General features: G+C 32.5%; 1 protein-coding gene across 1 annotated transcript in view; it reads right to left on the bottom strand.

The window, feature by feature from the left end:
* Positions 1–12,843, bottom strand: part of LOC106109644 — a 70,454-nt gene that overhangs the window by 17,747 nt on the left and 39,864 nt on the right. Inside the window, exon 6 of the mRNA XM_013291228.1 lies at positions 3–75. Within this exon, the coding sequence (XP_013146682.1) occupies positions 3–75 (73 nt within the window). The remainder of the gene's footprint in view (positions 1–2; positions 76–12,843) is intronic.

Below are 12,843 nucleotides of genomic sequence, written 5' to 3'. Positions count from 1 at the left end.
GCGGCAGGATGCGTCCGGGCATGAAACCTCGTACGCGCCATTGCACACCTCGAACTCCACATATGCTTTCATACACTGCAACAAAAAACAAACTGGAGTTAATTTAAAAACCAACCAGACCCATACACTAAGTTAAAAAACGTGTAGAAATTTCTTACTGTACAAAATCAATCAATTCGCTTTGGGAGTCGACAATGTTACTTGGTACCAATGGTCTGTTGTTCCTAATTTGGGTCATGTTGGTATCAAAGCAGTTACAAAAAATTGCTTTTTTGTAACCAGTTATCGTCAAAGAAAAAGCTTTTGTGTATCTCAAATCAAGCTACATGTTTTTCACACGATACTGGTGAGCATTTAGAAATTTTTACACGCTTAAATCACTTAAATATAACTTTCTCTTTAAGTATTACATTATTAAGACATTCCCTTTAAATGTAACTTTTATTGCCTTTCATTCTAATAGATTGTGTTAAGTAGATTTTTATGTTTCCAAAATGGAAATAAAACCGCAATAGATAGTGCAAAGTATGGTTGTTTATTTTCGATAAATAAAATATACTAACTTTCAACTATTACCGACAAAAGTTTAAAGCTGACATGTTTGATAGTTTGTTCGCATTTCATTAAAGACTAGCTTTTACCCGACACTCCCTCTGTGTGAAAATTAAAAATAATGATCAAATAATTTAAAAAAATATAGCCTATGTTACTCACAGATAAATTACCTCTCTAACGGTGAAAGAATATTAAAATCGGTCCAGTAGTTTTTTTATCCTATTCATAACAATCAAAGTTTTCCTCTTTATAATATTAGTATAGATAATAGGTAACAAATATAATATTCTAAAACAAAATTGGCTTTATGGAGACTGCTGTACGAGTTAATTCAATGTATTGATAAGTGTGTGCCAGAAAGTGGATTTGCGAAAGGGACGGATAGGAAGGAGAAATGTCTCTTTTCTGAGTGTCCCCTTCGTCGATTAGAGGTAGGTAAATAGTAACGATAATAGATGGTAAAGTAAAGGGGTAGTTGCACCCGCTACCCTCCCGAGGGAGCACAAACTATTCCTTTAATTAAATACAAACAATTATCAAGTACAAAATGAAAATATAATTAAACTGTACTGCGATAAAATTAATTAATATCCAGTGTCTTGAGTAATAATAGCGTTATTAAATTATTACTATTGCTATTTCATCATAGTGCCACATGTATTTAAATTAGTAGTCAAGGAAAAAATAACCTTTTTTGACCGAATTCCCAAAAGAAGGAGGTACTCAATTCGTCGATATATATTTTTAACACCGACATCAAAGTAATAATAATTGTACAATATAGACATAAGAACTACAATAAGGGAGGTTTACTATTTTCAAGGAATTATTTCGTTACTTTTTAGTGTACTGATTATTTTGAGAATATTTTGTTTTTAGTGTATTTTGTTTGGAAGTCGGTTTTTTACCTTTACTGTCTGCCATCACCATCATATCCTCAACGCGTCTTACCGAGTCAAATAAGATCACCAGTGTCATCATCATAATCACCAGCTCACTATAAGTCCCCACAGAAGGACTCGGAGCCTACCATAAGTAAAGGGTGACTAGGCCACACTTAAACCACGCTGGCCCACTGCGGGTTGCTTGACTTCACACATATCTTTGAATTTCTTAGCCGATATGTATGTTGCATCACGATGTTTTTCTTCACCGTAAGAACGTCGGGTAAATTATGTACGTATGAAAATTCGAAAAATCGAAAATCACATTTGTACAGCGGGATTCGAACCCAAGACCTGTAGATTACAAGTCAAGTGCTTAATCCACTGAGCCACTGACGCTCTACTAAGCTCTAATCACCACTGTACACAGAGTAATTAAGAGACCCCTTAGAAACTAATTAATGACTTAGTGTGTGAAGTATTTAGAAGAAAAATAACAATAACGAACTTTTTTAATTATTCTACACTTGCCTACATTGTCACGACGTGAGAACTTGAATTCTCAATTTAATTAATTCTTGGCATACATTTTAAAGTGTCATAAGAGTGAAGGTCAAATATTGGCCTAGACCTTTGGTTACGTGCGTCCAATTAATTTAATTCAATTCGATCAATTTATTCAACAAAAGACGAACCGGTCAAACGACCCTTAAAATACTGTAGTAAACTAACTTATACTATTTTTCCTCTGGATAAGAAAAAATGGATTTTATATCTAATACGATATATCAAATACGTAAAAGCACATGTTTCATAGTGAACAATCAGTTATGCTAATTATATTTTTTTTAATTAATGTTCCCTTGATCCATAAGGGTGAAAAATAAGGTAGAATATTCCAAAAGAATCGTTTGTAGCAAATCTTACTTCTTACGAATCCTACTTAATATGGATGGATGGATGTTTGTTAGAGTTTGTAGCCTAAACGGCTAAACGGATCTCTATGAAATTTAGCTGAGACGTAGAGGATAGTCTGGAAGAACACATAGGCTACTCTCACTTTTGTTTTTTGTTAATTCCGCGCGCACGGAGTCGCGGGCGAAAACTAGTATTGCTATAAAACTATAGTTAACAAATATAATTCAACATTTTTTGCATATATAATTTACTAATATATCTTAGCTTTCGCCTTGTCATATAAAGTTATTTTTATATTTTATCTGAAAGCTATCTCGCGGAATAAACTAGACACCGAATCAATCACTTTGAAATATTAAGAACATAAACGTGTTACTATAGATTGGAAATTCAAGTTAAAAGTGATATCAATAAGGATAACTTAATATGATTTATAGCAATATAGAGAAATACACTAAAAATGTATACGTAAATTACCTTTCTTCCGGTGAAAGAATTTTTAAAATCGTCCCAGTAGTTATTGAGTCATTTCAATGTATACAAAAATACAAATCTTTCTTCTTTATAACATTAGTATACGAGTAGATATCACGTTTAGTTTAGTGTCGGAACTGACTTGTTTCTTAAAATTTTTCTCTATCTTAAGAAATTAGTCGGTACCGACAAGGGACTAACTTGAAGTGAGTTTGGCGTTTTAATTAGTTTATTAAAAACCAAAGCTGTACGTATAAACAAAGTAAATTTGTTTTAATAAACATTATATTGTATTGAATATTGTAAACAGTTGAAGTCGATATATTTTTTTCAGGTAATAATTATATCTTTCTAGCCGAATAAAGCTTGGATAAGTTGCTAGTATTAAAACTTCATATGTTATACTGATGAATGCAAAATTTTGGGTGGATAGATGTTTGTTACTACTTATATCTCCAAAATGACTTAACGGAACTCGCTGTAACTTGGCATAGATGTTAATTGCAATCTGGAAGAACACATAGATTACTTACTAAGATCCTGTCCTACCAATGGCTGATAGAGGCTCAGATAGTTTAAAAATGACGTCAGATAGAGTACCAAAATCTGTTATTTCCAACACATCTATATATGTTTAATATCATAAAGAGGAAACATTTGTTTTTTGTATGTATTCGATTCGAGTAAAAACTACTGGGCCGATTTTAAAAATTCTTTCACCGTTAGAAAGGTAATTTATCTGTGAGTAACATAGGCAATGAAGTCGCGGACAACAGCTAGTGTTTTATATATTGAATTGTTACCTGACAATGTACAAGAATTGTGGGACAGGCTCAATTCTTTTTAATTCTGTGCGACCGACTTTGGGGTTACAAGTTAATTTAAAACAATCTACATATGAATATGTAGTTTTTTACGTAATACATTTTGCATAGTGACCATATTACTTTGTTGTATTGCAATATATTGTTCACCTTGACTCTTGCAAATTATTGTTTACGTTTGAGTAATTAATTGTCTATGATAAATATTTTTTAATTAATGTTTACATCATCAATTTAATAATGTTACGGATTAAAGAATAGATTCATTGATTTCCAACTTCACTGTGATATTCATTCAAGTTACTTACATTAGTGTTAAGTTAAAAATAATTATGTACGGTCTGACCTTAATTGCAGTTACGGATTTAATAGTTTGTGCTCCTTTAGACATTAGTAACTTAAATAGGAAATAGTCGCGTATATCATTTTGTGTACCAGTTTTTACCAATGTTTATAGTAATTCTAGTCTTCCCGTTTGTCTGATCTTTGGTAGAACTTTTTTCTCTATTTCTCTTTCTAAAATTGTATAAACATGTCATGTGAAATACACTACGACACTTCATAATAATAATATAAATGCGTGTTTGGATGGATGGATATCTATTACTAATTATTACCAAAACAACTTAACGGATTTTGAAGAAATTTGGGATAAATGGACATAGTCCGGCAGAACAGATTACTTACTAAGTATTTTTTTTAATTTCGCACGGACAGAGTCACTGGCTTAAGTTAGTGTTGCTATAAATTATTGTTGTGAGGTGAAAGGTGATCTTATCAATTTAGTGATCGCAATAAAAATATAGGACCAGAAATAGATACTACTATGATGTGTACACTTGACATTTGTCTCAAGAAAGAAATGTGGTCTTAGGAAAAAAACGAGTTGCGAGTCGATCTCGGAAATAGCCATTTTACGGCCAGTGTCACGGCAGTACGGATTTAGAACGACGCTGTATAATTAGCGAACGCTTCGAAAGTGCGAGAAAAATAGAAAAAAAAGTCGGTTAACGGAATTATGAATACAAAAACACAAAACAGCGTTTTCTACCAGTCCGACACTAAAGGGGTATAATCTAATCTTTATCTAAAACAAAAGTCAACAATATAAAGGTAGTCGACATAGCCAACTTTGTTTTTTCTTATTTTAAACGGTACAACATATTATTATTGTATTTAATTACTTTGTAAAACTTAGACCGAAGGACATCCTTCCTTGGCACTCCTTAAAATGTATGCAACAAAAAACCCGTAAAAATCTTGCAAACCTAAAACAAAAGATAACGTGGGCGTTATTTAAAATCTTTTTATTTCTCGATTATTCGCTCCTTTTTGAATCCTTTTAACTGACAAAGTACCAGGAGAACATGAACGTGTAGAGGCACAGGTGATACCGGTTCGCGGGCGACGGCATGCGAATGAACCGGTCCACGTAAAAGGCAAGCGAAAACTTGAATAGTGTGAAGTATAGGTATTCGCATTAGTATGCCTTGCTAAAACCGCTCCACTTTTATGATCGCCTGGTACTTTGCGATGAAAATAACTGTTGAATATGGCACCCAACGTAACCTTTCAATTTAAATTTAATTGAAGTAAAAAAAACAATAGAAAGACGTTACATCCTTCTCTCAGTACAATTTAGCACTTAATTATAATTTTTTTTTAATTCTGATACTTTCGAATATGGATAAACAGATTTTGATCACGAGATTTATATCGACAAATTAGCTATGTGTTTAACATAGCTAATTTGTCAGCTCTAATTAAACTTCACTGTCAAAAGAATAACAAAAATGAGTAGTATTTGAAATCATATAGTAGTATTTCAATAAAATTAAATCTCCATTTCTATGGCGCTGTATAAAATTTCCATAAATCACGCAAATACGACACAGAGACCACACAGATGATACTCTGCAAATAATCTACATTATTAGGTAACGATGGAATGAGCATGTACATAGAATATTGACGGACAGTCCTACAGAAATAAACTTTGTTAAAATATTAAAAAATCTACAACGTATTATTATTACATTCTTAGAAAACTTACCGTAATTTTCAGATACGCTTTTCATGAACCCAATTCTATAAATTGACTTATTGTCAAAAAACTAAACATATTGTTGGCGGGAAGCCAAGAGGAAAAGGGGCTTATTTGTACCATATGACCTGAATATTGATATCTCTGCAGTATAATAAGATGAACTTAATAGCTTGATCTCAAAAAAGGATTGCCACACATAAATACAACAATATCATGAACATATATTCAACCAATGAATCGACAAGGCTTTAGTCGCAAAATCCTGTACTTTATTTTATAAATTAATGGTCACCCTAAGTTTCAACAACAATTACGCCACGGTAGCGTGATTTGTGTGGCTGTTGATGACGTCACAAGTAATAGCACCTTGATTGTTTGGAATTATCTCAAAGCGTTAGAAATGGCTGCTGTTTCCTTATTACAGAAAATTGTAAGCTTTTTAGAAAAGATTTTATGCTAGTAGGAAACACTATAATAATGTCTGTTTACATCGGGACGCTAATAAACATAGTGAATACTGTCCTAATCTATACAAATATTATAAAGAGGAAAGATTTGTATTTTTGGATGTATGTATTGAAATAACGCAAAAACTACTGGGCCGATTTCAAAAAATCTCACCATTAAAAAGCTGCGTCATCGCCGAGTAACATATCCTATATTTTTAAATTTTACGTGGATAAAGTCGGGAGTAATAACTAATAAAAAATAATTTAAACCATATTTTATAATACCATATAAAACGATCTTGTGACGGGACGAGTCTAGTGTGCCTACTTGTATGTTCAATCTTCGTAATGTCCACTTGATGATCAGTATCCGCCGACTGCATTAGCCACCACATTATCAAATAAACCAATTGTTTTATTCAATTACGTATTCTTAGTATAAAGGTTAGCATGGTATGGGCGTGTTATGAGGAGGGATGAATCGCATGTAACAAGAAGAACGTACACCTGTAGAGACCTAGAAAGAGATGGATTGCATGAAAGGAGACATGATCAAGAAGGGAGTGATGACTGAGATGACGGATGATAGTTATTTCGAGGACGAAAACCCGGTGCCAGATGTAATGCCAAAAAAGTAGAGGAGATGATGATATACTTAGTATATTTCAGATTAAAATATATTGAAATTAAGAGGGGTGATACAAAATAAGCTAGACTTATAAATAAATCAGGCCAGTGACCTATTTGCATGTAAATAAAAACAAACAAGAAAATTGTTCAGAATAAAATTAGAGAGGATCTAAGCAAGAAATGCATTGGGATTTATAAGGATAATTTTATTTAATCTTCATTACATTGTCATTGAAAACTCTCCACTATAGAAGCACTTATAAAATAGGAAATAAACTAACTGTTATATTTTCCCTTCTTAAAAAAAATTATAACGTTACCGACTTAACGTAACATCAAAATACGTTTATCGCACGCAATGTTACGTTTCTTATTAGAGTATAATTTGGTAATGGTTAAATGCCTATTGTCACGACAATTCAGCATTGACTTATAAATATTAATGAACTCTACTCGCCCACAAACATTACCAAATATGGACAAACATACAAACTTTTATGCATACTTTATATTGTACTTAGTTACGGATAGGTGAGAATTGATGATTGGAAGATAGATCTCGTATATAATAGAATTGTTCAATGTGGAGGACAACCTTCTGCTCTGAAATTACTCAAATAGATAAGTATAAGATGGTTTGTGTCGTACTACTTCCATACAAGAGCGGGCGCACACCTTAGACTAAACTATCATACAATTGTGCGATTGTCGATTGTTTTGCAGCTAATACAACTGTTTAGTTGGACATCTAAATATCGAGTAGACTGCGCATCTACATATAAACTCAAAGGAATCAGAGACTAAACAATTGTGCGCTCGCTCTAAGTATGGACAAATATTTGTTAAAAATATATGTATTAATTGTTGCAACGCACCTTCACAATCTTATCACAAGGTAAACATTTCGGTTCTTTGAAAATTGTTATCAAATTATAAATTTGTATAATTATAAAAAATAGAGACCTCCAAATGAGCAAGATTTACAAAGATTTAGCCCAATGCCAATGTACAAATATTTGTAATTCATATTTTTTAAGTATACAATTAAATTTATTTCATTGTAATCATTTTCCTGTTTATTGCGTACTTGTTTTTACAATGTTTCGTCGTACGCGACGTTCGAAAACACATAAAGCACGTACTTCGTATAATAATGGCCTATTTTAAAAGTCGAATAGTCTGATCGTATAGTCATGAGGGACAAACGACGCCCAAGACTCATAAACAACTTATTACAATATTTATATAAGTTCCGATAGAAATGTATTCCCACTTAAAATACTTGTAACAAAATATGTTGTTTATCCTTTGTTAATGCTCGAAAAAGGAGATAATAATGTTTCAATACAAGTGCTTGCAATGAAATTTCAAGCTTATACAAGTTGATCACCATCTCAATTTTGATTTATAATATCTTGGTAATTTTAACTTGAAATCTGTTATAGAATAAACCTGTTTTTAAATAAATATTAAAACAAGAATTATTAGACGATTATGGTTATAAATAGATGCGTTTATTTGAATTTTGACAAAGTTATTATAAATGTGAATATTTTAGTGATTATTGTTATTTTGAGAAGTGTTTCCTGTCTACAGCCGCAAAGAGTATTGTGTCAATTTTTCATATACATATTTGCACTATATAAAACAAATATCTAACAACTTATTGTTGCTACTCAACACACTGCAACATGTATTACAAGATTCAAACATTACGTCTGCTTGTGATTAGGTTGACTTTGCCACCTTTTTAGTCGAGTTCAGTTCAGAGTCTTGTTTATGGCACTCCCTTAACGGATTGGGCCAGTGTCGAGTTAGTCGAGTTCAATGGAAATTTATTCCACTGGCTGACAATGTCAATTATTGTCTATTGATTTATTTAGTGTTTAAATTAAAACAATGTCTCTTTAATACGCTAATGATTACACAACCTTATAAATTTTTGGATAGATTTGTTATAATTTCTATTTACTGATACCTACTCGTTGTCTGTTGTATTAATATGTATTGTCTTTGTTGTCTCTAAGTGTAATAAAAATATAATTATATGTGATAGTGCGTAGCGTTGTTTTAAATTGCGAGCCGCCATAAAGTTTACGTAGCACTGTACATGTACAATGACGTCACGTCACGACTTATGCTCGAGAGCATTCAGTTAGAGAGATGTGCGCGTCAGGCTCTAATCACTTGTGAATATTCACGACAGATCGATAAGTGATGTGGTTGTTTATCCACCGCAACTGAGAAAAACAAATTATTATCGACTTGTATGCATATTTGTGTGATATAATTATTGCATACTATCTTTTGCCCGCAACTACGTCCGCGTGGAATTAAAAGAAACCCAGTGTTCCTGTCCGACTAAAAAAGGGTTAGAAATAATGAAAAATCTGGCAAAACTTCCAGTTGTAGTTAGAAAAGTATAAAACATGAAGTGCGCTTAAATGAAGAACATTTTAGTGCAGTTAACGCTACGATTTGTATTTTACATAACATTGTGATGAAACATTTTTTCTGGCTTATTTTTAGCCAGCCAGTCCAACTAGCCATTTCAAAAATATTTTGAAAGGACTATGTAGTATGTTTTCAAAAGAGAAAAAGGTTTCACTGTAGGCCAATGCATGTTTAACACTATCCTCTACTTTAGGGAGTTGCTGGTTTATGTTATTCCCTCGAGCATGGAGCCTTATTTTCCGTATATTTTGTATGTACAAGTCAAAACAAAGTGTTACATACTAAAGAATAATACACGTATTGTTTCATGTAAGTAAACAAGGAAATAAAACAGACGTGCCAGGAATGCGAGCTGCTATTTATTGAAACATTTATTGACCCAAAACTTCATAAATGAGGATATTAAAATTCATTTCACATTATTAAAACAATAACTTGGATCGATACATGAGTATATTCGTTTAAAGAACGTTTCCACTGCTAATAAATATAAACAAAACAATGGAGGAGACGCATAGAAAGGGGAAATATCCGCTTTATGTGCGTCTTCTCCTCCGTCAATAGGCAACGCACCTGCAATTGCGGATGCTTATGGGCAGCGGTCGCTTTCCATTTCGGTGGATTCAGGTGGCCGCTTGCTCGTTTGCCACCTTATATTATATTTAAAAAAAAAATTTTTTTAATGTTATTCTGACGATGGAAACTTACGTTTATCATTTATAGAAATCATAGTTTATATTAAATCCTCTAGTTCTACTGAAATATTAAAGATTATGTTGAGAATGTTTAAATACATTTTTTTAAATAATGATTGTTTCGATTTAATCTTGTCCCAATAACCTTTTTTCTATTATAATGTACAAAAAATCTAGGGTATTTTGGGTCACTTTAAGTATTCATGAAAAAACTAGTTTCCTGCGAAATGTAACGAACAAGTAAATAAAATATGAAGCTGCCTGCGCGGCCGGAAATTGACTCGCTGATATATTAAAAACACTTTTTTATTAATATTATTCGGAATTTATCCCAAAAGTAACCCAAGGGGACAATTTTATACAAATAAATAATGTAACATTTTTGCTCCGACCTTTTCTTCGTTATTATTTACTGACGCAGACATGTACCAAAAAGGATCGAATATTCCATATATTTCGATTGCTAAAATTATGATAACATAAACGTCTCAACTATTTGAATTGCTTATCACGTCTTTTTAGCATTGAATACATTGTACTGGACGTCACCAGCACACCTGGATAGCTTGGTATTAAAAAATATACAATGTTTAAAAAGATAGTGTTTAATATTTGCACTAAGATTAATGGCGTTACATTTTATTATTCCACACTGATACAGTATAAGTACGACAGTTTACGTACATCTACGTGATGAAGATGGTCCCGTAATGTAGAATTGATATTTAAAATTTAAGCTTAATGGCTCCCTCAGTAACTAATTAACTATAACAAATCTGTACTATTGTAATAAAACGAAACACACACTTCTTATTGTAAGATGTCAGCAATTACAGCACAATTTTGAATTATTCCTTTTTTAATAAAAAAAACCCTACACTTACGTCAATTTTTAGGCTATATATTTCCACGCCATTAAACTTAGGGGGTAAATATTTTGGATAAAAACCCTAATGTGGGAAAGAGACTAAAAGTTGCTGCCAACATCAAGAAAACAAGATTGCTAATGTTTGCCATGTCGTTTTGAAATTTGCTATTAATTTGACAAATGTAAACAATAAAATAAATTTTTCATAATTTCTTGCGGATGAAGCCGCACGAAAACTGCTAGTGTAACAATAATTTTACTACATTAATTTGCACATTACGGACTATTTTGTGCTTCATGTAGTGACAGTATCATAGGATGTCGTAAGAGGCAACTAATATGCTAGATTAATCTAGAGTTCACTTCCTTCTTGCGTTAGACTTCCTAGGGTCAATAACTCGCAGTATCCGAGAGGGTCCATTACAAGCTGACTTTTGAATAGGTCTTAGTGGGACCTTTTAGTAAGTGCTCGCGCACACATTACTAGAATATCGCACAACTGTTTAGTTTTGATTCCTACGAGCTTTTATGGAGGTGCGCTCAATACATAATTTTTAGTTGAATGCGCGGCAAAACAATCGACAATCGAACCACAGTTGTGCGATAGTTTAGTCAAAGGTGTGGGCCCATTCTAAGTACAAGTTTAACTTCAGTCATGTTCCTGTTTAATTCTTTAAAAAAAATAATTAATTAACACTCCCATTTACTAATCGCTTAGATTAAAGTATTTCAGTGTAACTAGACCTAATAAGCCGTGGCTTCAATTAAATAAATTAATAAGAGAATTCATATGAGTTGCGCAAGTCACGCCACAAACTATCGCTAAGTAACACGGGTATATTCTAATTAGTTAACACAATAAGGAATACACTTATCGTGGTCTGGTTTAATCTTTACTAATATGATAAAGCGTAAATACAGACTTCGTGGTGTAGGATGTCAGATATTGACAAATGTAAGCAATAAAATAAAGTTTTTATAATTTCATGCGGATGAAGCCGCACGGGAATAGCTAGTAGAATATAAATAGGTAGGCGGTACGGTTGGCTAAATAACCAAGGATAGTCATACAACGTGCACTAGTTCTCTAGACTTTAGACTAGGATCGGAAAGATTAATATAAAAGATTCTGTCTTTGTCTATTCAAAATCGCATCGTGTAAACATGCTTAACGTTTGCCTCGAAATTTCCTGTAAAATAACTACACCACTTTTCTTTAAATATACTATATTTCTATCATGTTACATAACGTGTGTGTTGTAGGCTTAATGTGTTAGCGCGATAATCGCTACATGTGGCACAAGCCGAGATAATTGTGCTCTCAATTAACGCCGACGACTCGACACAAAAACAACCGGGCCAATAACATCGATAGACATGTTCACAGTGTTACGTACATTAGACATTAAAAAAATATAAAAGGCATAATAAAACTTTTTTTTTACTAGAAATTAATTATAAACTTACCTAGAAAAGGTCATTTAAATATCGCAGAAGTGTGGGACTTTAGCTAGACAATTCCTTGAATTTCAGCAAATAACGTCTAAACTTTTCTTATAACTAGAGTTGTTATCCCACTGACGTTCAAGACGAGTCTTTCAACGTGGGCGTTCGATACAGACTTTAAAATAGCATAGAGGTGTCATTGACAAATTATAAATAGTCCGAATAAAAATATACTCTAATTACGTAAGGCATGTCTAAATATAATCATTGTTTTTAATTCGCGACGGTTCACAATTTTTATTAATAAAAACACAATCCTAAGATTCCAGGTTTGGAAAAACATTTACGAAACAATAAGATATTTTTACAAATATTATAGGTGTATTATTGTGTGAGTGCTATAGTAGAGAATTAATCGATCACAAAATAAAATAAAAGTCGATGTTAGACAATAGAATTTCTCATACAATAGTATTCAAGTATAAACGGAAACGGTTCAAGATCGACGTGTGAACGATACTTATGATTCATTGCTCTCAATATAGAGTTAATAATATCCAATTGTTTTGTAAAACGATAAACACGGGCAATGTAGTACG

The sequence above is a fragment of the Papilio polytes genome, unplaced genomic scaffold, assembly GCF_000836215.1.
Source record: "Papilio polytes unplaced genomic scaffold, Ppol_1.0 DF821067.1, whole genome shotgun sequence".
NCBI classification, from domain to species: domain Eukaryota; kingdom Metazoa; phylum Arthropoda; class Insecta; order Lepidoptera; family Papilionidae; genus Papilio; species Papilio polytes.
This window is presented reverse-complemented; position numbering and strand designations above follow the sequence as displayed.